At 42.7% G+C, this 26,965-nt stretch overlaps 1 protein-coding gene across 5 annotated transcripts in view; it reads left to right on the forward strand.

Annotated features, from left to right (window-relative positions):
• Positions 1 to 26,145, forward strand: part of NKAIN4 (sodium/potassium transporting ATPase interacting 4) — an 85,656-nt gene extending 59,511 nt beyond the window's left edge. For 2 of the 5 annotated variants that reach the window (XM_034787940.1, XM_034787943.1), the window contains exons 4-7: positions 1,165 to 1,362; positions 16,547 to 16,607; positions 20,428 to 20,512; positions 25,749 to 26,145. In XM_034787940.1, coding sequence (XP_034643831.1) covers positions 1,165 to 1,362; positions 16,547 to 16,607; positions 20,428 to 20,512; positions 25,749 to 25,758 — 354 coding nt within the window. In that variant the 3' untranslated portion in view covers positions 25,759 to 26,145. Of the gene's footprint in view, positions 1 to 1,164; positions 1,363 to 16,546; positions 16,608 to 20,427; positions 20,517 to 25,748 lie in introns of those variants that run through there. The other 3 variants (XM_034787942.1, XM_034787944.1, XM_034787945.1) reach the window with 2 other exon arrangements.
• Positions 26,146 to 26,965: the final 820 nt, after the last annotated feature.

Consider the following 26,965-nt stretch of genomic DNA (forward strand, 5'->3'; position numbering starts at 1 on the left):
TGTTGCTGACAATAATTTTCAACAATGGATCAATTTCCTAATGTGGATGGAACTTTAAGAGCGCTCATTCTGGTCCAGGTGCAATGAAGGTGCACTAGCTCTGTGTTGAGAATGTGTTTTGTTCCTAAGGCAACCACATCTGTAATAGTCAATAACAAAGTATGATTAGAGAGATTAGAATAAACAGAGTGGTATATCAAATATGAAAAAAAATCTCCAGGATGCCTTGCTCTGAAAGTTTATAACCTACTCCAAGAACCATCATGTTTTGACATATTATATTTGTTTGAATCTAAGATAACTTGTGAATTTAGGGCAGGGGTCGGCAACCTTTCAGAAGTGGTGGGCCGAGTCTTCATTTATTCACTCTGATTTAAGGTTTTGCATGCCAGTAATACATTAAGGTTTCACATGCCAGTTTTTAGAAGGTCTCTTTCTATAAGTCTATAATATATAACTAAACTATTGTTGTATGTAAAGTAAATAAGGTTTATAAAATGTTTAAGAAGATTCATTTAAAATTAAATTAAAATGCAGAGGCCCCCGGACCGGTGGCCAGGACCCGGGCAGTGTGAGTGCCACTGAAAATCAGTTCGCGTGCCGCCTTTGGTACGCGTGCCATAGGTTGCCTACCCCTGATCTAGGGTGTTGCCTCTATCCTGATATTTGCAGATATTCCAAATTTCTTGACAGCTCTTTTCTCCTCCAGGCACCACTAGCCACATGCTCTTGGGTCCCCAAACTAGTCTGGGTGCCTATAAAGTGTCTTTCTGTTGTGGCCTTGCAATATGGTGTATTGAAGCTACCTCATGCTCATGACTGCATCCAGACATCACCATGTTAAGGTGGGACTGATTGACACAATGTTGCAGCACTGTGTCCCATTGACAGACCTTAGTCCAGTTCCTACTGATTTATCAGCTCGTTTGAAAAATGCTTCTAAACACCTTTTTGAGCCTCTTAGCGCTCACTGAGGGTGGGTTTTTCAGAAGCTGTCAGCGCTAGCCTAGGAAGGCTCCCATTGACTTTAGTGGTCAATTTTTTTTTTAATGGACAATTTTTAAGGCAACACTAAGCATTTTTGCAACTCTTCCCCCTAAATGGGACTAGTGAGTTAATTCCTCTGTAAATGAAGATTTTTTTGCATCTTTTTTTTCTCCCCAGGACAGTGAACTTTTGACCTTTAATATCTCCCAGCATCAGTCATGGTGGAGTGAAAATGGCCCTGGCTGCGTAAGGAAGGAGGCTTCCATGGCTGGCATAAAGGGATTGGACAGCCATTCTTACATCTCTGTGATTGGCTGTGCTCTAGAGTATCGGTACATTGAGGTCATGCACAGCTCAGTCCAGATTCTGGTAGCGGTGAGTACTTCCTAGTGGGTCTGGTCTCCAGCAAAGTAAAACCATCCAAGTAGAATGTTAATGGGTAGCATAAAGGGAGTGGTTGTTTTTTTAACTCTGTGTTCTTTCTTAAATATCTACAAGCCATTTTTTTTAAAATAGAAATCGACACCAGCAGCCTACCACTTACCATAACAAGCCACATGTACCTCTTCAATAACAAATCAATGACTGGGGAAGGGAAACACATTTCAGTAAGGAAAGAGACCTAGCTTTTTGTATTTCTGATAGTCGCTGTGTGATATTTGAAGGTTATGTGTGAGTGTGAACTGATAGAAAGGATTTGGGGAGGGGAGATCATGAAGATAATATCCTCCTTCAGAAAACAAAACAACTTTTGATAGATCCCAAAAGCGGCATGTTTTATTCCTGCTGACACCAGTGATTTGTATTAAGTTTCCATCAAACATTGCCTCATTGGAGTCTTCACAGGCATTTTTTAAATATACTGCAGTAATGTGTTGTCCTTAATGTTCCCCATTAATTAATTGTTTCTCATTTGCATGTGAAATTAATTGAAACAAAAGGTCCATTGTTCTGTTTATTTCCACTGGTGCTCATGCATTTTGTAGTTGAATCACATCTTTCTAATCTGCTTTGCTTTGTTAGTCTAGCGGCTTTAAATACATACACGTTCTACTAGAGCTGGGAACTGTGCTTTTAACCCATTGGGGTGCTTCAAATGAGAGGTTTGGCTGCACCTGACATGCACGAGCTTGTATGCACGAGAAAGGAGGATGTGAGAAATGTAACACCATACGTGCTGTAACACAGTGCATATTTCAAGGGAATATGCCCTTTTTATGAAGGACTGTTAGTCTGAATGTTACTCATGGATGTTTTACTGACCAGTGTTCTCCTGGTAGTTCCCAGTACTGCCATAAAGAAAACCAAAGCTGTGTTTCTTAGTTCATTGCTTTCCAGGCCAACCAATGATAGGTGTGCTCTGGAGGCTGAACGTTGAACCCTTGAGAGAGCAGAAGTGTCATACCTCACTTAATAGCATTCCCTCTGGCTGACTTAAGAAACATCAGAGTCCTCCCAGGGGCAGACTTAAGGAGAAGGGCTCAGTCAACAAATGGCAGGACCTATGTTATGCTTAGGATTGGCTCTGGTTTTATAGGATCTTGATAACTTAGGCCTGAGGCCCCAAGATAGATTGCCACAACAAAACACAGCAGGCAGGATTACAGCCCCTGCCTCTGAGCTAGGTATACTGATACTACTTAACTTTTTTTTACAGAGCACTGTAAGTTCATGTAGTGATTTGCAAATGCGTAAGGGAGCATGAGTTCAGAGTGAGTGTTCTCAGCTTGCCAGATGGAGAGAGGAAATTGATTGAGGTTGGGCAAGAAATTAATGGGTTTGGGGCAAATATTTATAAGTTGTTTCCCCCCATTCCGTAAACCTTAGAGGATTCCTATCCTACTTTTGTGCATCCTGAGCCCCGAAACTGGGATACAAGCTCAAGCACCTTTGTGTGCAGAAGTCCCTACAGCTCCTGCTAGGGATTTCCTGACGTACATGGTGAGTTTCTGTAAAAGGGACATACCTTTCCTGTAGTAAAGGTGGAATGTTAAAGCCCCAGGTCTGTATCTCCTGGGGACCCTGAAGTTCTCATATAATCTTACTGGACACTAGACAGCTTTTCCTTGAAGAGAGAGCAGAAAGGAAACCTTAAAGGGCTTTTCATTATTTCAGTCAGGCACTGCCTGAAAATAGCCGACTACTGCTAGTCCTTTTCCCGTTTAGTCTCTGAGAACCAAACTCTTTGAACTTTGCCAATAGTTTTGCTATTCTCTTTATCTCATTTTCAGGCAGATTTTTATTACAGGCTGCTGTCCATCTCAGAATGCTTTGCAGGCCTCAGTGCTGCAGACAGAAAGTAAATATATATATATTTGTATTATTGATCATGTCTCCCTAAGAACTGAAGAACGGGGAGATGCAGCAAAGGCTCTGACCTTGTTCCCTCCTTGTCTGTCAGGCATCTATGAGAACTGAATGCTCAGTACCTCACAGCGGTGGGGTGGGGGACCCAAAGCCTCCTCTCCTGTGTTTGTGAAGTTTGTTCAGCAGCTTTAGAAATATCATATCCGTGATATGAAATTCATATTCGTTAACAAATAAGACATGACCACATGTCCAATCCTCAGGAGATAATTATTCCTCAGGAACACTGAGGCACAGTAACATTGCTGTGTACTCCCCCTGAGGGAAGGTTGATTCGTCCCAGAAAACATCCCCGCCCCCCTCATTAAATTTGACCTTATTATGGAAAAAAAATGTTCCAAGCAAACCAGTGGGCTGTAATAGCAGCTGTGGAACTGCCCTGAGCCCTGTTCACAGGATAAAAAGGTCAAATCCCCTGTGTAGCTGCTCTGCATGAACCCCATCTTTACTCGAGATGAATTTCACCCAGGGTGAGTGAGTGCCATAGAAGCGTTCCTGTATAGCTCTGCTAATGCACTATGTTCCTGACTATGTCACCCAGCTCTTCCAATCCTGGGCCTTTGTTGGAAGAAAACAGCCACTAAAGACCTGATTCTGATCTCACTTGTGGCAAATTCTACTGGGCAAACTCCCTGATGTTAATGGAGTTGCTTCCAACTTTATCCGGAGTGAACGAGGTCAGCATCCAGGCCAAAGACTGTCAGTTGTGATGAGATGTGATTGTTTCTTGATCTGCACAAATATCTGTTAGGGCCTAATTTAAGAATTCATCAGACTCCTTTTCAAATGTCATTCAGTCAGGATTTGACGCCACGTCTCGAAAGTGAAAAGGGCATAGATACTATCATGACAGGATGAATACTGGGTTATGTGACAGAAAAGTGGGGCTATACCTCTAATCCCAACCAACCCACTGAAATATACCAGAACAAAGGACATTGTGAAGGGACATAGTGGAGAGAGATGCTTAATGGAAACATACATCTTAAGCAGTGACTTTATACTAGCATATGCAGGTTAGTTCATTTACTGTCAGTGTGCCGCCTGCCTATACGAACCCCATAAAAATGCAGCAGAAATAATATTTGTCCTAGTCATCTGCAAAAAAAAAAAAAGTTGCTTTGTTTTCCAATTTAGCAAATGTCCACCGTACAACTCCCTAACTTGCCAGGCAGATGTTGGAGGTTTATTTTCTGTTTTAAATACCTGGCCTACTTTTGGTCTGTCCATATGGCAGCTCTGGGAGTGGGGAGGGATGGGCTTTTTCCAAAGGTCCATGGTGTGGGATGGAGGTTGGAAATGTCTCCCCAACAGGGAGAATTTTCTGCCTGCCTGTCTGCTGCTTTCATTCAAAATGACAGCTTGGAAGGTTCCCAAGAAAATGGCAAAGCAAAGGTTGACAGCAGATGTTACAGTGGAAAGCAAGTCAAGACATGTTTTGCTGATGGCGTGTGTTACATTTTCACTGATAATAATTGCATCCTGAGAGCAAAAAAGGTCAGGAAATCAAATGCTGTGGGTTGTCGCTTCGGATATCTGATCACAATCCCTTTTTCTCCAGCCAGCAAGAGCTTTCCAGAAACTCAAGAATGATCGAGAAATTAATGTCTTCCCCCCTACGTCCCCCATCCCATGTTTGTGAGAGGGCAAACATGATCAACTGACTCTCAAGCTAGAAATGAAACCTACAGTACTTCTGTCTCATGGAGAAAAGAGATGGGGTCTTGGCAGAGACTCTCTGCTCTGCTGCTCTTGTCACAAGCAAGAATGAAAGGGAGGGTTTGAATGTAGCTTTGAATAGTTCATGCCCACAGGGCAGAACTTTGCAAAGGGGGGTGGTCTGGGACCTGCTCTAGTTTTCCAGCTTCATTAGGCATTCTACCCTCCCTTGCCTTTCCTCTTGCTCCTTGTAGTCAATGATAAATCTGAGTTACTACTTTTACAAATAACAGGTTCATCACTCAAATGGCTACTTAAGAAAATTTTATTCAGGTTGAATTTTGAGATTGGTTGGATACACAGGGAGACCTAAAAATTTTAATCAAGAACCATGCTCATCCACAAGTGAAAAATACTGAGCAAATAAATGGATATAAAGAAGAGAGCAGTCCACAAAGGTGACGTATTCAGATCATCATGGACTGATGAAAACAAAGACCGAATTGATCAGTAAGTGCATGTCGTCCTAAGTGGTAATGACAGTGGTGGCTGTTGCTTACTACATCATTCTGATGAACCACTGGTCAGCATCCATGCATCAGTTTTTATACCATTTGTTTACACATCACCATATCTATTACTATATTTAATTAGGTCTCAGTCCTCTCTCAATATGTGGCTATCCAGGTAACCATAACTGGGTTTCTGAATGTTGATATAGCTATTTGCATCAGTATTTTGATCAGTATTTCCAGTGTGTCAGTGTGGATAGCTGCAAGGGTACATGTTACTCAAAAAAACCCTGAAATTCCATTAAGCCTGCATTATTTTGTTCCTTGCAATTGTTTATGAAAACGCTCTTATTGCCAAAGGTTATAACCCTACGTCACTTACTTATGCTAAGTCTTATGCTAGCAAACTCTTAACTGCTAGGCTTCTGTGAGAGGGTGTATCAACCCCACACCCACGAAGGAGGAGTTAAAGAGCAGCTGTTGGCAACCCTGGCCCCATCCCTCCAGCCCTGTCAATCGTATCAGGGTGGAATAAGGGCTGAAAAGCAGGAAGTTCCTAGCACAGGGGTCAGCAACCTCTGGCACGCGGCTCGCCAGGGTAAGCATCCTGGCGGGCCAGGCCAGTTTGTTTACCTGCTGCGTTGGCAGGTTCAGCCGATCGCGGCTCCCACTGGCCGCGGTTCGCCGCTCTGGCCCAATGGGAGCTGCGGGAAGCCGTGGCCAGCACATTCCTCGGCCCGCACCGCTTCCGGCCGCCCCCATTGGCCCGGAGCGGCGAACGGCAGCCAGTGGGAGCTGTGATCAGCTGAACCTGCCGACGCAGCAGGTAAACAAACTGGCCCGGCCCGCCAGGGGGCTTACCTTGGTGAGCCGCGTGCCAGAGGTTGCCAACCCCTGTGCTAGCAGTTGCTGGGCAGCTTTGGAAGAGAACAGAGGGTGGCCGTCCTGCTCCCAAGGTCGTCTCCTGGAAGCCTTCATGGGAGCCACACTTAGGAGGGTCATTTGCCATCCCCCTCTCCTCTCCTCCCCATCCCAACAAGGAGATAATAAGCCTGGTACGCTGGCCAGGTCGAATAGGTTTGGCAAGCCCCAAAGAGAGCCATCAGGCAGTTGGTGCCACTACCCTCAACCCCTTTGGGGAATACAGAATCTGAGCATATATAAAAGAGACTAGGGGAATGGGAGCCAAGAGCCCCATCCCCTTCAAACACAGGTGCGCTATTTAACTCAATTGGTATCACAAAGACCCGTACTTAGGCAGATGGGGATGGCCTGTGGATTTTTCAGTGCTTGTACAGTAGGAGGCCCCCATCAGCAGCCCAAGACTGGTGACAGCCTTGTTTAGGCCTTGGTCTATTGCCAAGCCTACCTTAATGATCCCCCTACTTGTGTTTCGGCTACACTGGCCTCACTCAAAGCAAACTGCACGCTGTGTATAAAATAAGCGTGTCTTCTCACCACCACAGGATTAGGTTGGGGTCCCAGCTCAGCATCCTCCTCCATCCATTGGTCTGTGAAAACAGACTTTCATCATAAAAGAAGCTGATGTGTGGGACAACCGAGATGCATCATTTCTTCTGTTCCGCAGCCTGTTGTTTCCCAGGCTGTTTGACTGGCTGATTGAACCCACCTGGCTATGACATGTGTTCCTAATCAAAGGCTTAATTGGATACTTGCATGCCTTGGAGGAAGCTGGTGCTGAGGTTATCTGGGGAAACAGCAGCAGAAGCTAAAGCACAAGAGCATTCTTGGAGGACTTAGAGCGATCGCTTAGTGTCATTTTACATCCCTGACACTTTTTTTTTTTACCCTGGGTAACTTGCAAAAAAAACTCTGGGATTTTCTTTTTATAGGGTTCTTGTGCAACCAAAAAGCACCTCCAAAGTGCTCTTGCTCTCTGGACATGTTCCCTTCATGCAACTTAAAGCATTAATGCCAAAGACCAGAATTGTTTAAAAGCACAAAGCAACAGAAGTCGTACTTCTGTCTTCAGAGCTTTCTAGCTGAATTGCAGCTTCTCTCTTTCTCCTCTGAAGCTAGCCCTAAAAAGCTCCCCAGCTGACTAGGATGGACAGGAACACTTGCTGTTTCAGCCCACCTGTCATGCTTCCGCCTTCTCCTCTTTCAAGTTTCTCCTCAATCAATACACATCAACCGTGAGGCTTACAAACCTCCAAATAATAGTATCTAAAACCAAAACAATTCTTTGTATCTCTTAAAACAGTGTGCATCGCCAGCCTAAGCGACCATGTGATCTCATTGTAGCCTCTCCTTTTATTGTGTTCGTATCCATGGTATGTTAACATCTTGTCTTCCCTAGGTTGTATTTAGAGTTGAGTGAAAATGCGAATTTCTGTCCCCTGGGGAATTTGGATGTTCTAACATTTGTTTTCATTCCAAATTAGGACAAAAAGTTGAAAGACTGAAATTTTTCACAGAATGAAAAACTTTGGTTTGTAAAGGGCAAAATGTTTTGTTCATGCTTTTTTGATCAAAATTAAAAATTTCAATATTCCCAAACTGAACCATTTCATTTTGCTTTGCTGAACTGACTCAAAATGTTTCATTTCAAGTCATTGCAACATTAAACTATTTTACCATGGCTGGACTATATTTCTTATGATACATTTGCGGCCATGTGACTCCCATGATGCACCACACTGCTTGGTCAAAGGGGAGATTCTGTAGCATCATAGAACATGTAGTCCGGCCACTTAGAGAGCCTGGCCCATTAGAGAGAATGGGGGCATCAGGCATCTAAACTACAATTCCTGTGAGATGAGGCACTACCATAGGAAAATGCAGTTTAATGTTGAACTGACTCAAAACTAAAAGTTGTATGACAGTGTCAGCAAACCCAAGTATTTGGAACTGACCTGAAACAAAATATTTTGTTTTGATTTTCCTGGAGGACATTTGAAAAAATTTAGCAAAATCTTAATTTTTGCAAAAAAAAAAAATTGATTTTGCTGAAACTGCATTTTTCATCAAAAATAATTCAGAAGAAAAATTCCCAACATGCTCACATTGTAACCATTCTGGGGAAGGAACAGGATTCTAGGTTCTGCTCTCAGTTACACTAGTGTGAATCCAGATTATACCAGAGAAATTAAGAGCAATATTTGACCCATTGTCTTTTATTTATCAGTCAAAGATGCACATCTGTGATGTTGTATTAATAAAGGTAAATGGGGCTGTGACACAGCATGTGCTGGGAGGAAGTTAATAAAGGGGGATCACCTCCTATGAATTTTATGGAGAAAACTACTTTCAATCCATTGCTTCTTGGCCATCTGCAATGCTTTTTCTGTTCGCTTCCTTTAGGTTTTATAGGTGGTGAAAATGGGGCTCTTCTGCCACAACTGGTTCCAATTTGAAGTGTGGTGCCTATAAGCTTTCTATCACTCTGTCATTCCTGAGGCCATAATGAATCCTTTGCCTTGCTCCTCTCTTACACTTCTGCAGCTGCCAATCAAATGGGGGAGGAGGGATAAATGCCCAGCTGCTGCTGCTTCTACTGCCAGCACTGTTGAATGAGCATTATGAGAGGAACCATCCTCCAGAGACCTTGGGCCTGATGCTCTTCTCGCTTACATTGGTATAAATCAGGAATTGCTCCATTTAAGTTACACCATTGTAAAACTGGTGCAAGTGGAGAATGAGATTCTGTGATTGCATCCTCTCTAGACCTCTTTGTGTACGATGCCTAGCACAGTGGGGTCCTGGTCAATGACTAGGACTTGTAGGTGCTATGCTAATAATTAATAAATCCAAGATCTCCTGGAACTCAATTGCTTAATCTATTTGGAAACAAGTGAGGTACTAAATTTTAGCATAAATAATTAACTTACCCCAAAAGGTGTCACAACTGGTGGGGAGTCTAACCTAACCCCATTAAAGGCCACAGTCTCTCATGTGCCACTAAAATCACCATTGATTCTTGATTATTTTCATATTTCTTCCTTCCTCTGTCCTGAGTCTGCTCTTGATATTTCCCTGTATACATCAACCTTGGAACATTTTCTCATGTAGGCAAACACCTTGATGGATGATGCTATAAAAGAAGCTAATAGATCAAAATGGTGTAAATTCTCTTCCTGCCTCTCCCTCCCCTCCTTGCTGAGGCAAAAATTAAATTTCAGCAAATCAGATCTATTCCAGTTGTAGCTGGGGGATGTTTTTGTTAGAGCCTTTACATGTTTAACAGCAACTGAATAGTTTTTCTATTCTGCACCAAAGAAACATACAAACCCTCCCCCCGTCCTTTTGTCCTGGTGCCTATTCACCATTCTCCTTGAATTTCTCTAGCATCAAAAATGTGTGGTGTTGCTTTGTGTGCAAAGCTGCTCTATGGAATGTGTTCTCACAAAAGTGTCCCTTTCTATTATTGTTACCATCCAGTGGACCTTCTTTCTTTCTCCCCTGTTTGTCATGAGGTGGCTTCAGTGGTGTTTAATCCACTGCTTTCCTTGGTTTTCAGATTGAAGAGTGTACCCTGAAGGGCAAGGAACAGTGTCTAATGGGAGAGTATAATCTTGCATCTCTTTCTCTGTCTCGGTCTGTGACTGTAGGGCTTGCGATAGGTCTCACGTCAGCCCAGTCTAAGTGGCAGGTGAGCCTTGAGCTAGCATCCTACACAGGAGTGAAATACAGCCATGATCTTTGACTTCTCTCCTGAGGCTTCTGTGATGTAAATGAACAACTGCTATCCATGGTGGGTCTCCTGATGCAGTGGCTTGCCCGCTGAATTCCGTCCCATCCTACTTATTCCACCCAACATTGTAAAGAGCCATGAGGTGAACTCTGGTGTCTTTGAGGCTTTGTTCAGAGTGCCACACACATGTCTGTCTCCTAATTTGGAAATCCCAGAATTCCAGTGATGTTCCTCCTAACAGCCAAAAGCCTGGGTATCTTAAAAGAACATGAACCCCTGGCAGTCCCGTTAAGCACATTATTAAAAACAGGGCTGTTTGTCACACTACGATTTTAATTCTTTCGAAGGATTTATATTCATTACACGTGAAATGGAATAAACCCATCCCCTAATTCTCAAGTTCGGTGAAGAAACAATTAGCAATGAATCCATTTTAAAAGCTTTGAGCCTTTTGGAGTTAACTCAGCCCACAGTCAAGCAGTCTCTCGCTGAAAGCAGACTTGGTGATGGGAATTTTTATTTCATCTCTATGGGCTTTATTTCATTCATAATTCATGCATGAGGCAAGACATAGTGTAGATCCCAGGAGTTCACTTTATCCCTGAAGTGATAGGTTTAATTATAGCTTAGTTCAGGCAACATGAAAATGCAGTACACATTTATATTGTATGTCCCTCCTCCCTCCGCTCCAGAAACTTCCCCCTTCCGGCTAAGCAGGGAGGCTAATGTAACCTTTTTAGAGAAAACGGAAATAAGTCATTGAATAAACAGTAATTTATAATTGATGAAATCCATGCCACAAAGTCATGGGTTATAAGGTCAAAACAGAGTAAATTTGAAACATAAAGCAGGCTATGTTGAAACAATGTCGAGGGGAAAACAGAAATAGAAAGACGACTCAGGCTTCCAAGGATTTGGGATTAGGAGATCTGGTAAAGTTCATTTTGTCCACTGTTTTATTTGTTTGTGTGTTTGTTTTTTCCTGCTATATGGAGAAGGGGTGTTTTAGTGGGAGGGGGGAGGTAAATTTCTTTGCAAAGAAAACTTCCTAGCAGCCTTTATTGCTAGCTCAATACCTCTTAATTGTGGAACAAGTTTTTAGGAGGTTTAACAGGTTGACCCTAGTGGCATGACTGATATAAGCATTTATGTGAATTCTACCTTTATGGTGCAAGATAATTCATTCTCATTCTTAATGCTGCCCTGGACCTCTCTGACACAGATGACAGAAGTAACAACTTGAGATCAGGTTTATCTGTGTATTATATGGAGTACGCACCATTAGGAACCAAGTTTGGCATGACTGTTAATCCAAAATTCACAGTTGGACAAGACCATGACAAGAGAAGACTGAGGGGGGACATGATAACCGTTTTCAAGTACATAAAAGGTGGTTACAAGGAGACAGGAGAAAATTTGTTCTTCTTAACCTCTGAGGATAGGACAAGAAGCAATGGGCTTAAATTGCGGCGTGGGAGGTTTAGGCTGAACAGTAGGAAAAACTTCCTGTCAAGGTGGTTAAGCACTGGAATAAATTGCCTAGGGTGGTTGTGGAATCTCCATCATTGGAGATTTTTAAGAGCAGGTTGGACAAACACCTGTCAGGGATGGTCTAGATAATACTTAGTCCTGCCATGAGTGCAGGAGACTGGACTAGATGACCTCTCAAGGTCCCTTCCAGTCCTATGATTCTATGATGGCAACGTATGAAGATACAAGAAGGCCTAGCTGGAATCTCCTGTGAATCAGGATAAGCAGTAGATATGCAATACCCATTCCTGGATGTTTTAGTGAATGTCCAATGAGTTGGCTTTATCATTATTATTTTATACTGATCCCTATAAAATACTAAAGGCAGGATTTTCAAAGCCCACTAAGGTCAGGCTCGGTATGGGGGTTTGTGTGTGTGTGTATTTGTACTCTGAATCTGAACCTGGAATTACATGAATGCACACACATCAGAGTTCTGTGTGTGCAAACAGCCAGAGAGACCTCTATCAAAAGTCAAATTTGCACACACAGGCATACAATATGAAGTGGGGGTGGGATTCCCAGTTCACGTAGATATACTCATGCTAGCTCTCACTGAGCTAACACACTAAAAATAGTCGTGTAGTCATGGTACACAGCAAGAGATGCTATGGGCTAGCGACCCCAGGTACAAATGTGCCTGAACCCCGTGGGTATGTACTCAGCATAGCTAGCCCATGCTGCTGTTTGCCACTGCCCGTGCACTTGTGGCTTCACCATATTTTTAGCACAGTAGCTCAATACCAGCTAGCATGAGCATGTCTGTGTGAGCTAGGAATTGTACCCCTAGCTCCATGTGTAGACATATCCACAGAGATGGTAATAGCATGTGCAGATTAGAAATGCTCACACACTTGTGCATGCAGTCCTAGACTTTTTGTGCTTTGAAAAATCAGGTCCTAAATAATAATGCCTCATAATTACCTCTTATTATGGGATTTCAAAGAGCATCATACATCTATTAGTCAAGTCTCACATCACTCATGTGAAATAGATGGTTTTAATTTGACTCCAGGTAATCATGTGACATATGTGACTTACTTATTATGTACATTCTACAGATTGATAAACTTACACCAACTGTGATTGTCCACAGCCACACAGTGAGTCAGTGTTACATCTAGGAATAAAACCCAGGGGTCCTGGCTCGCTGCTGTAACCAAAAGCCAAAACTCACCTCTAACATACTAAGAAATTAATAAATAGAAGTCTCCAGGTTCTTACCATCATTTCAAAGACACAGGAAGTTATAAAAATTTGCATCAAAGATGCTTATCTTTGTAACGGTGATTAAATTTTAAATACCTGTCCTTGCCCAATTGTATTGTGATGTTCAACTTTAAGTCTCACAGATCAAGCGAACAATGGATGTTGGTGAAAACCAGAAAACAGTGGGACATTTTGTCATCCTGACATTAACTGGCCCTACTTCCTATCATTCCAGTTCTCTTTAGATCCTCCATGGACAACAGATTGTAGGTCACTATGCCTAGAACTGAAGATCAGAGATGCTGGAATGAAAGAGGGAAGACATGAGAAATTAACAGACATAGCATGCTAAAGATAAGAGCATATTTTTTGTAAAAGGAGCTATTTCAATGAATCTAAATAGGTTTCTTCAAAGTATTTATCTTTAATTTGATGATCTCTTAATTTACTTATAAATGTTTGCTTTGCTTAGACACTTTAGAATCTTAGCTCCTGGATAATTCACTGAAGTTCAGCCCGAGAAGAGGTAAAGGACCTTTGAGGAGAAGTAACAAAGGAGAATCTGCACCTTAATCACACCTGAATTCTCCCTTCTAGGGATTGATCAACAGATCCTATCCATAAGATGGTGCCAGCACTCTGACTGCAGTCACCCCAAATTGAAAAGCATGGACCAGTGACACACTAGAGGGAACAATGGGAGAGTCTTGCATGGAGAAATGCTCATAAGCCATTTGGAGTGTAGTCGCACAAATAGCTTTTATTTGTCCCTTATTTAATAGCCATACATATTGCCTAATTTAATGAAGGAGTATGGCTTGCTGCCTTTGTTCAGCACCATGGTCAGTTCCAGGTACATTTCTCTCCTTCGACACACGTAAATTTAAACAAGCAAAACAAAGCAAACACCCCAAAACCAAAAAAAGATACGTCTTTTTTCCCTGTTAACATAATACAAACAAAGAAAAGCAATTAGAAGAAAACTCTTATTCATTCTTCTTCTCTCATATGCCTGTAGAGAGCAGTGGTGCCACTTAAACAGATAACTCTCTGAAAGCTCCCCGGGCATAATTAGTTTTGTATGTCGTGTGGTTTTATGATTGCCATTGCAATGGGTTGGCTTCTTTTCTGAGTTAAGTAAACTGTAGTTAATGGAGACTAAGGGGTAAAGTAGCCCTCTCTTGGAAACGATACAGCAAGAAAATAAGTGAGTGATGAAAGCTGTCTCTCCATCACGGCAGTGCTGGACTATACCTCCATGGAACGAGACAAGGCTCAAGAGAGCAAACTGATGGTTCTGTTGTTGCTTTTAACTTTTAATAGGAAGTTTAAAAGAAATAGAAGGTTTGGTGGGGCTGTAAAAATAATTACTTAGTTTCCTCCAGCTAAGGTGTTTCTTGTCTTCAGAGAGCTGCAGCACACAAGCAAGTCTTATAATCCCTCAATAGAAATCTCATTATTCTGCCTTTGTTTTCTGGTGTGATGTATTTTTCTGTCATATTAAAAATGAATGGACTCCACTTTCTGAGTCCTTCCATGCATCATTCTGTCTTCCCTTGGAGTGAGCCATTGTTTGCCACATTCTAACTCTTGTTAAAGAGCATTGAGTTCACGGTGGAAAACAAATCATTGTGGCTCACAATAACTTTAATAATGTGGTTAGTGTCAACCAAGATCTTGCTAACTGGAGTGTTATGTAAGGACACAATACTAGGCGTGGAGAAGATATTTGATCAACAGAAAACAGAGCAAAATACAAATCTGCTGAACCAGGATCATTCTGTTAGGGCCAGATTCTTCCTTGCGTACTCAAGCTGGGTATTTCCTTGCTGCTGAACATGAGGACAACAGGGTCTGGCACATTTTAGAGCGTCTATGAACTGTCCCCAAAGTGGTGAGCCTCTGTGTGGGTTTTTTAAAATTGTTTTGAAGTTCTCAGGTGATGGTCCACTTTAGTTTTGAAATTTCAAGTCTGTTTTCTTACTTTAGGCCTGACTCTGGGCAATGAGCAATGTGTAAACGGCACCAAGTCAGGAGCAGCTTCAGGAGGCATCGTGACTCCAGAGACACCCCACTGAGTCATTCTTCCTTCCCTGCTTCCTCACAGGAGATAGTAATTTAAAGCTGGCCTATACTACCCCATGAATTATGAAGCACCACTCACTGGTTCAGCTCCTCTGGCCAGTGAGTAGAGGAGGTGGAGTCAAGATCCTGCCCATTTCCCACCCAACCTGCTTCTGGGAGGGAGTAAACAACCCCAGATTCTGCTATGCACCTGGACCCAAGGTCTGGGAGCCCCAGCAGGGCTTTAAGAAGTGTAGGGTTTCTTCTTACTCCCTTGTATGGACATGGAGTCTGACTCTGCATCTTGCCCTAAGTTTCCTCACTGTTCCTTCCGATCATTTCTCCATTTCCAAGTCTAAGAGAGTTCAGTGTCACTACATTAAACAGCCAAAGTATTCCCATATTTATGGTTCGTTTAAAAAGTAATTGTCCATCTCCTCTATCTACAAAGGTGGGGAGGGATAGCCCAATGGTTTGAGCATTGGCCTGCTAAACCCAGAGTTATGAGTTCAATCCCTGAGGGGGCCATTTAGTGATCTGGGGCAAAAATCTGTCTGGGGATTGGTCCTGCTTTGAGCAGGGGATTGGACTAGATGACCTCCTGAGGTCCCTTCCAACGCTGATCTTCTATGAAAGCAAAACAGAACTTGGTCCCATTCTCTTGATGGATAATACCAAGGTAGTTATCTCTTAACTTACCCCCTAAAGGCTTGACCATATCTATAGGATGATTTAGCCAATGAGTTCTCCTCTCCTTGCATCCTGTTCAATAGTGAAATCCGTATTCTTCCACGTGTCTATTTGACTGCTATTGTACAAGGGGTTGTATGAAGTGGATACTGTCTGGCACATTGTACCCAGGGCCGGCTCCAGGCACCAGCCCTCCAAGCATGTGCTTGGGGCGGCGCTCACCCGGGGAGAGCGGGGCCGCGGCTGGGCTCGCCGCCCTCCCCCCAGCGCTCCGGCCGGTCGGGGAGAGCAGGGCTTCGGCCGGGCCCGGCGCTCTGGCCGGGCTCTCTGCCCTCCTCCCGGCGCTCAGTGCCCTTCCCTGCCGCGCTCCCCGCCGGGGGGCGGGAGGCTTTTTTGCCTGGGGCGGCAAAAAAGCCAGAGCTACCCCTGATTGTACCAGTACTTCTCTGGCATCGGCATCAAAAAGAAATATTTCCAATCCTTATGGGGAAGAAAACCTAAATGTGACCTAAGCAGTGCTGTCTGCAAACAGAGAACTTGAAACAATAGCTCTCAGGGTGGGGTGAACATAAGGTGTGAATCACTCATCTCAGTCAGGTGTTAACTCTGAAGCTCAGTGATAACACAGATTCAATGTTGCCATTTAAACTGTAATTTCAGTGCTGATTATGTTAGCAGAAGTATCCTGCTGCTCTGGGATTGTGAGTGGTGCTTGTGATTTTTTTGGAAAGAATTTAGGGAGAAATAGGCCACCACAGTCTGACTCCTGCACTGCATACCTTACTGCAAATTTTACTTGGTTTCACCATTCCAGTGGTGGCTGCTGAAGTCTGGCTGTAAAAGTGCTGAATGATTTCTTCTCTCTGTTTTCCAGCTGGTGGGCTTTGTCTATGCCTGTTACGTTGTCAGTGTTTTTACAGAAGAAGAAGACAGCTGTAAGTATTCATCAACAGATTCCTGGGCAACCATTTTTGTAAAAAAAAACCACTCTCTCTCTTTCTCTCTCTCTCTCTCTCTCTCAAGGATGTTGTCTCGTGAGCTAGTGCTATAGGCCTTCAGCCAGTGAATGAAGGGGGAGGAAGGTCAGGGGAAATGAGGTGACATTTTCTTATCAATCTTTCCATCTCACCACATAAATGGCATCACTGCAACATCTGCCTGACAAGGACAAATTTACCGTGAGAACCTCTCCTCTGTCTTGAACTCCCATATCGTCTTCTCTGATTATTTTAGCACAAAGGTTTGGCTTTGTCCACTGATCGTGTCTGGGTATTAGAGACAGAAACTGGGGAGCTGATTCTCCTTTTACACTGGTGTTGGTTAGGAATAATGCCATTGAGATCAGTGGAGTATCAACAGTGTAAACTTGGTTGTAAGTGAATGGAGAATCAGGTCCAGTATGTTCAACTGAGCAGGAAGGCACTTCATGATATACGCTCAGGATAAAATAGAGGGCAAGAATATTGACAAATAACTGAACTGAGCATTTAACTTGCAAAACAGAGGTGGTCCTGTACCTGGACTGTAGAGAAGATGAATGAACTAATTCTCCTTATGCTTGATCTGCAATTCTCTTAGGTACTTAGGGTTCAATTTTACAGAGCCAAAGGAAAGCCACTTTGATTATCAGGTCAGCTGGATTTACCCACCTACATGTAGCCTTTTCCTGCATTTCCAAAACTCCCATTGAACCACATGATTTTAGGCGCACAAAGATTGGGTCCATTGATTCTAAATAGCAATATAGGATGTTCTCTTTAGAAGTCAAGTATCAGAGGGGTAGCCGTGTTAGTCTGAATCTGTAAAAAGCAACAGAGGGTCCTGTGGCACCTTTAAGACTAACAGAAGTATTGGGAGCATAAGCTTTCGTGGGTAAGAACCTCACTTCTTCAGATGCATCTGACCCACGAAAGCTTATGCTCCCAATACTTCTGTTAGTCTTAAAGGTGCCACAGGACCCTCTGTTGCTCTTTAGAAGTGTGTTTCTTTGGGTTAGATACTCAGCTGGTGTGATTCAGCATAGTTCTGTTCAAATCAATGGACTTACACCAATGTACTTCAACTGAGGATCTGACCCAAAGGCTTTATATACCAGTGTTACTTCTTTGAGGCTTCTAGCCCTTCACATTAATGTGAGAAGCTTTATCCTATAAAGATTCTCTGCCGAGGATGTTTGCTGAAAAATAATGGGTTTGAATTAGATGTTAGAAGGTAAGTGAGAAAGTTTATTTCAAATGGGTTTAATGAGATATACTACTAGTCTGGCTTGTCCTCTCTATTTCTCTCTGTGGCTGTATCGACCACAGTGGCTTTACTGATTACTTGCTTAGAGCTAGCTAGCTGTTTAAAAAGGCCTGTATTACAACTAATGAAAAAACAAGGTTTGCTCCATCATCTTTTCCCCTCTCTCACTAAGAATGTCATCTGTATGTTTTACCCAAAGGGCTTTAGATTCAATGTTACTTTAAATACTATTTTGAAAAACATGGTTTAAATACAATGGTTTCATCACCAGAAGCCATTACAAGTAGAATGAATTATTTAGAAACATACTGCTGTTAATTTCAGAATTTTTAAAATTCTGCTCCATCCCAGTTTCTCAGGCTCAGAGTTGAAATGCCAGCTTGAATAATTAACAATGACACACCATCAATATTTCACAGTCACAGCAGTAGATCCTTCCAGTGACCTGAACAAATTTGAACTGCGTTTTAATTTTCGCTTCCATTTGTGGTTTCTTTTAAATGTTCCTTTGATGTGCAGCATGAAGTAATTATGAGTGCTGAGACACATTAATCAGGAGGCCAGTGCTAACGTGATTTTCATGAGAAAAAACACCAATGGGATCCACTAACCCTGGATTGTGGGCAAGAGTGTTTTAGATGTGCAATCTATGGATGGTATCACCTGTGAACTATGATCAGGATTTTATAAAATCCTAACTATGATTAGGATTTTGGTGCCTCAGTTGTTAGATGCCAAACTTGAGAAAACTTATAGTCAGGGAGCAGGTGATAGGCATTTTCAGAAAGACAGGCCTCTTTAATATCTCTGGTGTTGGATACACAAAAACAGAGGCAACCAAAACTTTAGAAAATCACTTTCGAAAATCTTGGCCAATTTTTATTTTTGAAGTTATCAGGGAACATTTTGAAAAGCACCTAACTGACTTGAGTGCCTACATCTTATTTTTCAAAAGTGACTTAGGCAGGGAGAGGCCAGTTTTTTAAAGGTATTTTGAAATCAGTGAGAGTTAGGCATCTGAATTCCTTTAAAATCTGGCCCTAGGAACCTACGTATCATTGAAAGTCATTGGGATTAGGGTCCTATGTCCCTTATGTGTTTTTGAAAATGTTACCTATGTTCTAGTCATTCCAATGTCACAACAGCAGTGTCCTGCTGTCTGTCAGAAAAAAGATTTGGGTGGCTGGTGGGGAATTCAATTTCTAAATATTTTTAAACATTTTTGTAATGTTTTTCATGCTTCTCTTTCTATTTTAGGTTGTGTGTTGACAAAATATTTAATAAAATTACCAACAACCTTAAAAATATGTAACTGAAGCTTAAAAGAACAGTGCCACCTTCAGGAAAGAAAAATTGAATGTTATATGGTTAATGAGAATATCCACAGTTATATTTTTAAAAAATATGTTTGGAAGGGATATAAACTTTATTTCAGGGCGTAAACCACATTCTAACTGATGGGATTTAAGAAGAAACTTTCCCTATGGAGAGACTATTCCATAACTTCCTATACTACTTGGTATTATAGTCGCTGTAGAAGATCAGATACTTGGACTGGGTGGAGCATGTCTGATCCCGTCTGGCATTCTCTATGAGAATCTTCCTTAAGTTGAACATCTACAAAATGTTCTAGGTAGAATTGTCAAAGGAGCCCAAGAGAGTTAGATAACCAAGCCCCACTGAAATTTAACTCCCATATTTTCCTTTGAAAATCCCAACCTTAATCTTTAAATATATTGTTGGAGCCACAGAGTCTAAAAATATGATTAATTTTAGAAGAACCCTGAGAAATTTTCCCAGTCAGGTCATCTGGAAAACTCTGATAATGGGCAGCGGGGAAATTGTGTCGTAAAAAGTCCTTTGACCAGTTCCATTGTCATTATTTGAGCATTGGGAAAAGGAAGCATTTTAAATATTTTTATGGATTTAAAAGAAATCAAATTGAAGAAATCTGAAAACCATCAAGTTCATGGGCACTAGGGTGGTTTATAATAAACCAGTTGCTGCTGTCACTGTCTTGTTTTCTTACAAGCAAACAAATCGCCCGTGGGGAGACAACCTTCAGAGATATTGCTTGCTACCTGCTTTCATGCAGACATCCACTCCCTTATCATCGCTCAGAGTCTTTCTGTTAGCACATTTCTGAAAGGCCACTGTCTGCTTTGTCCACTCATGGCTGATGCGCTGTGACACAACGTGATGATGATTTGAAGTGGGGAGGGGTGACTCAGGTGTTCCCCACCCCCATGTTTGAAAATTCTGCAGTAGCTGGAGTTCACACACGGAACAGTTTCCTTTCCCAAGAGGTCTAGGTTGAGTGGTCTTTATAGCCAGTCTGTATTAGGTCCCATGTACATAGATAAGTGCCAAACAAAGGGCTGTTGGTAATCATCTTTCTGTTCTTTGCACCGTTTTCTGTTAAGTCATGCCATGCACCAGCATTCGTGTCGCCATCCCTGCCATATGTTTTATTTATTTATTTATTATTATTTGGGTTTTGATTTCTTTCAGTTGATTTCATTGGTGGATTTGATCCATTTCCTCTCTACCATGTCAATGAAAAACCCACCAACCTTTTGTGCAAGCAGACGTACCTGTAAGTATTGGCTACCGTGCTAAGAAGCATGTGGTGCCTCTCAGCTCAGTGGCTCAAGGTTGCTCCGTTGACTCTCTAATCGGCGGATTTCTCTAGCAGGTGTTCCCTTGTCAGGGTTTGACACTTGACAGGGGCAGATCACTGGGAGGGGTGAAGTCAATTCCTTTCAACCTCTGGGTGTGGTTGGGCTCAAGCTGTGAATGCTAGTGCGACCATCCTTGGTTTCAAACAGGGCATCGTTACGGCCTCTCACGATGGAGTAAATTCTAGTCCCTGGTGCTAAAATGCGGTAAGAGAGCCTTGTGCAAGGTAACTGTGTGCACGCTGGGGAAGGATGGCAGAGAATCCTCCCCTCCCTTCCCCAGCTATTAAAACTACATCGCAGCTCTGCGCCCAGCCAATCATAACACAGAGTTTTAGTCCATTACATCTGTGCAGTTCCAGTCGAGGCCTTTGCCAGTGCCCCTCCCACAAGCCCTCTGCTCTCCCATGGAGTGACCACCTAAAGACTTGGCTCCATGACATGCAGAGGCTGGCATGGTCTCCCTGTATAGATTCTCCACTTCTCAGCCACCGTGTGCAGTGGAAAGTGGGCATTTCCCCCATGTTTGGGTGTTTTATGGTTTACATGCAGGATCATACAGGTTTGGCTTTATGAGTTCATTTTGCTGGAATTCTGTTTCCCACAGAAACAGTGGTTTATACAGACAGTCCTTGTAGTAGAGCTCAGGTGAAAGGCAGTCACTTCACAACTGTCCCCCTCCTACTATAGATCCCAGGGCCGGCTCCAGGTTTTTTGCCGCCCTGAGCAAAAAAAAAAAAAAAAGCTGGAGTGCTGCTGCCGAAGCAAACAAAACGAAAACAAAAAAAACCCGGAGTGCCACCCCCAAAGGGCCAAAATGCCGCCCCTTGAAAAGTGCCACCCCAAGCACATGCTTGGAATGCTGGTGCCTAAAGCCGGCCCTGATAGATCCGTCACTGAATTCTAACTCCTGCCCTCTGACAATCCCCATTTTGTTATTCATTGCACAAGAGCTATTGTGTGGTCCACTTGAGAGCTGCTTCTTAATTAGATACTTACATTTAAAGGCTAGTATTATCTGTGCTTAGCAGCTATAGACATTGAATTTCTGTTACTCTCGGCATGGACTCTTCAGGAGAGCACCTCAGTGTGCGGAATCTCTTAAGGGAGGATGATTTTAAGTTTGATGCTATAGCAGAATTCTCCCAAAAAGCAAAAGGTGGGGGAGAGGTGGGGCTGAAAGGAGGAAATTGACCTTAAAATAGATCTGGGCAAATGCTCCCAAAATGCATATGCACAGGCACACTCAAACGTACTATGTCACTGCAGGTGAACAGGTGAGTTTTGAAAAGAAGTTCAGTTTCTCATAACTGAGGGGCTTAGTGGCCTTATTAGGAGGGACGGAGCTGGAGATTAAATATCGATTTTTCCCTCTCACTTTGCCATTGTGGGATGGGATTTCCCTGCGTCTGTGGAAGCTGCAGGGTTCCTGGGCAGCTCCTTGATTTACTGACCTGGTGCAGTGGACAAAAACTGCACTTTTGCAAAAAAAAAAAAAAAAAAAAAAAAAAAAAAAGAGATTAGGTTGCTTTTCTCTTAAAAATAGTTGTATGTTATGTGGATATAAGACTTCACTTATCGGTGTCAGCTTCTTTCACAAGCTGGAGCAGCATGGAGAGTGTCAGTGTAAGTTTCCTTACAAAACCCCACAGTCTTCATTCAATTTCCAATCCATGATCCTCCGGCTGAGACTGTACCCGGTGGTACTGTACTGTTTAATTTGGGGTGTGCAGTTAGCTACCAAGCACTGGATAGCACCCATATATTTCACAATAGCCACCAGATCATAATGACTTTTGCTTACTACCAGTCTGGGCTCTTACCCCTCCTCCACACACACCTAGCAGGACGAGGAGCAGAAGGAGCTGGACACAAAGAAGGAACAATTTCTATATATTGATGCCAGAGCATCCTGTAATCTGGGAGCAATAGGATCCTGGGCCTCATTATTGGGTTCTTTTCCTGGGAGAGCCATATCTTTATAATAGTTCTGTAATGTACCTGTCCTTTTCCCGATGGGCTCACATACCATTCTATTCTCCCAATGCTCCCTTTCTCGGAGCCTGTTTTCTGTTGTCTCCTCTCTCTTCCCCACCTCCTTGAATATGCTAATGAATTCTCAGACTCTTAAGGCCAGAAGGGACCATTAGCTCATCTTACACAACACAGGCCGGAGAACCTCACCCACTGAATTCTGCATCAAGCCCGTAGTGTCTTTTTAAGCTGTAGCGTGTCCTTTAGAAAAGGACCCCAAGCCTTGATTTAAAAACTTCAAACGATGGAGAATCCATCATGACCCTAGGTAACTTGCTCCAATGATTAATTGCCCTCTTTGTTAAAAATGTGTCCCTCATTTCTAGTCTGAATTGGTCTAGCTTCAACTTCCAATCATTGGATTTCATTATGTCTTCGCTATGTTAAAGAGCTACCTACTATACAATCTCTTCCCCAAGTAGATACCCATAGACCTTGATCAAGTCCTCTTTTAACCTTCTCTTGGATAAAATAAATAGATTGAGCTGCTTTGAATTGTGATTGTAGGCTTCCAATTAACAGAGAACACTCTTACAAACAACCACTAGCTGTTTGTTAGTTCTCTGCTTAAAAACCCCACTGGCATGCTGCATTGTTGCTTACAATTGAAATATTTAAATATGTTTAGTTAGCACCCCTTTGCCACACATACACAGCAACAAGTCTTTATAAATACATGCAGGTTACAATTATTTCTATTTCAATCTGTACTGTCCGTAAGGATTATTTTGGGGGGTGTTTTGTATTAAACTGCTTTTGAATGCAACGGAGTGTGGGAAAAAAATTGTGAAGGTTTACCGTGAAAGTTAGTGGCCCTTAATCAATCTAATTGCTACTTGCCCATCAAAGGACTGCACTAATGGTTAACTTTAATACTAATATTTTAAGGAATGAGGATACAAAGTAAGTTAGGACTGGAGGATGTTCAGTGCATGAGCATCTGGGTCAAAATATTAAAGAGCAGGATAACAAAGGAGTTATTGAAAACTAAAAGCAACCCTCTTCCCAGGCTGAGACAGAGAGCATTCCCAGCCTAATAAGTTTTCATGAATGAGGGATAGAAGGCCCAACAGTTTTATCCTTCATTAGCTATGCTGAAATTCAGGCCAAGTCTCTTTGCGACACTGTCTTCTTTGGGGCTTGTGTGGAGAGGCTGCTCCACACTGGGTGTCAGCTCAGGGCCATTTTACAGTACTTAAAACTACTACTCAACAAGGTCTGTAACCTGAAACAATTCTTGCCCTGTGGAGCATGCAGAGTGCTCTTGTGATGATGTTGAACAAGCGTCTATGACTAATGCTAATGCACACTTAATACCATTAAGAACTCAAGTAGCAATGCTGCCCTCTCAGACACATGGAGCTTTAGACCCATCATGGCCCATTGCCATCACTTCAAGCCTGTTGTGTCAGAGCCAGTCCATTTTTGTTTGTTCGAAAGAGACCATCCTTATCCTTTGAGTTTGTGAAAAGATCTTGAAGTGGAACTGTGCTTGAGCACCTCATTTTCCATCAAAACTGTCTCCAACTTATTTCACATCATTTTGATGCTAGAAACTGCTCCCACAGGGGCCTGGAACTGGCCCTGGGTTTCCACCAGAGGTTCACAAGTACTGGAGAACCTATCTACAAACCTGGTCTGGTTCTGTTACAACTGCACATTTCCACCAGCTTTTGGGTTTCAGTTGTGAGCATCTAGCCCAGTTTTACTGACAGTAAAAAAAATAAATACATTAGGTTTCTGTATTTGTCAGCTGTTTTGTTGCTAAACGTTACTGTCTTCATATCAAACACTGGAGCAGTCCCTGCTATGCAAGCATGTAAGTTGGGCAGCAGCTGGTTGCCTGTGAGTGAGGCAGCCTGTCCTTTCACAGCTGGAGGGACAGGAGTGCTCTACCCATCTCTGGGTCACCACTCTCCTTAATGCTTTCTAACCAATCCCACTGTGCTTCAGACAGTTCTCGAATATTGAGCATGGCCACACAAACCCTGACACCCACGTGCAGCATTTGAGGACTGGCTAATGGGAATAGAACCCATGACATGCAGGTGTACTCCCTGAGTTAAGGCAGCACTGTACTAGGTCACCTAGTACCTGATAGACACACGAGCAGTTCTGCCTTATCACAGCTACATAAAAAAAGGCAGTCATCACAACCTAGAGGCCATTTTATATTAGAGATAGGCCCAAGGTACAAACTCAGATCCAACTTCTAAAAAACCCCAAAATATATAAGTGCTGCCAGGAGTATTTGGATCCACCACTTTGGTTCAGGCCTATCTTTAGTTTAAGTGCATTGTGGAAGTAGATCTGGACACATCAGGCGAGCAGCTCTTAGCGTCCTTTACCATACTGGGATCCACGGGGAGTGCAATCGTCCTCAGCTCTGGTCTGAAGCATTCAAAAAGTCAAGTTAGGAATTGTCTACTGATTTTTTAAAAAAAATCATTGTACCACAGCTGCTGGTTGTTGCCTCTACAGTGAGTTTAGTGAATTGCAGAGGTTTCATCTGGCTTAATTATTGCATTTTCTACCATATATATAGACACATACACACACAGTTTTTTTTCCCCCTTGCTGTACCAATGTAACCTTAACATTTCACAACTGTGGGGCATTTCACGACATTAAATTGTCAGGTGAGCTTGTAAGAGCCTAGCTCCAGAAAGAGTAATACTAGAGTTTTCATGTTCCTCCAGCTTTGCTAGCAGAGCATGCCAAGTCCTAGGGCCAGATTTTCAAAAGTATTTAGGCACCTAAAGATGCACATAGACATGGAGTGGGATTTTTAAAAGTGCTTAGGAGCCTAATGCCCCACACTAGGAGTTAGGTGCCGAAGTGCTTTTGAAAATCCCATTAGGTGTCACTACGTGTCTAAATCTCTTAAAATCTGGCCCCTAGTGGTGAAGATACATAGTTGATTTTTAAAGCTTGCAAGTTTCATAGATGGACCATCCAGTGTGCATTCAACTGTCCTGCAGAACACATGTATATAGGGTGCACTACTGGAGGACAAAAGGTATTTTGCTCTTACTGATTCAATACTGTTTAAACTGTTTTATGCAGAAAATTTCACCTTTGCCTTCTGAGTTGATAGATTTCCCCCTCCCCTCCCCCCAGGCCTGCATAAGTGAGGAAGATCTACAAGCTTGATAAACCTTTTGCACCCAGCAATCAAAGGCGCTGCAAGAAATGAAGCCATCCTTGGTCTGGATCTGTAGCAGAGGAAACTCTAGGATAATGAAATCCATTCCACTTCAGTTTTTTTACACAATGAATGTACATTGATGAATGGCCTCTAGGTTTGTTTTCAGTTTGTAAGTGTCCTGATGAACCGTTAGTCCATGGCCTGGCCTTGCTGACCCATGGAGGGGACAGGCTTGGCTGAGATGATCAAGTCCAACAGGAACCCTTCAGGATCTCTTGAGCATCAGAGTTGAACAGCTGGGAACTTCTTCCGTCCACCATGGATCTATAAAGAATAAAGTCCTGCCAATCCCAGTGGTTCTGGCTTCAACAGTTTTGTAGTTTACTTTTTTTTAAATGGACAAAAAGCCCCCCAACCCAATCTCCTCCCTCCCTACCTCTGGGGGACAGGGAGGAGGCTATTAGCATTTACTGAGAATTCTCCACTCCCTTATAACCTAAGGATTTGTCCACATGGGAAGTGTGGCCTGATTTCAGCCACCAGGGCAGCTATGTTGGTGAAAAAGTCCTAATTGTAGACAGGCAAAGCCATGATTTGCTCCTGGTACAACTTAGCCCAATTTCAAGGCTGGGTGAGCCACACCAGTGCACACTGTAGCTTACAGCAACTTTGTCTGTGTACACTAAACTGACACTGCTGTAGACAGAGGCTAAGGCCAAATTCTTGATGCATTAGAGACCTCTTGTACAGACCCACAAAGGAGTCAAATTTACTCCAGGACTGGCCTGAGCCATGTGGGAATTTGTGGAGAAGAATTTTAAGGGGATGGGGGGGGGGAATAGAGGGGATACACATTACTGTAATTAAATTGCATTGTTGGCCACAGTAATTAAAAAAAATACAATAACCACCTACTGGAAAAGGTTTTTTGTTTGTTTGTTTGTTTTTTTTTAAAGCAGTTGCCCCTCCTAACCATGTAAGGATCAAGGCCTGAGAAGAAATCGTCCTGTGGCGCAATGTAGTCATCTACTACCGCGATCACCCCCTGAGCCATCAACTTGTCCCACTATAATGACCTGAGTGCAATTATATTGCTCATTATTTTAGATCAATTCAGCAAGACAAGCTGCTTTTTTGTACAAAAAGGAAACATGAGTTAAGAGTCTTTTAAACACATGAAGCCTGAAGC

This window comes from Trachemys scripta, chromosome 12 (genome assembly GCF_013100865.1).
Source record: "Trachemys scripta elegans isolate TJP31775 chromosome 12, CAS_Tse_1.0, whole genome shotgun sequence".
Classification (NCBI taxonomy): Eukaryota; Metazoa; Chordata; order Testudines; family Emydidae; genus Trachemys; species Trachemys scripta.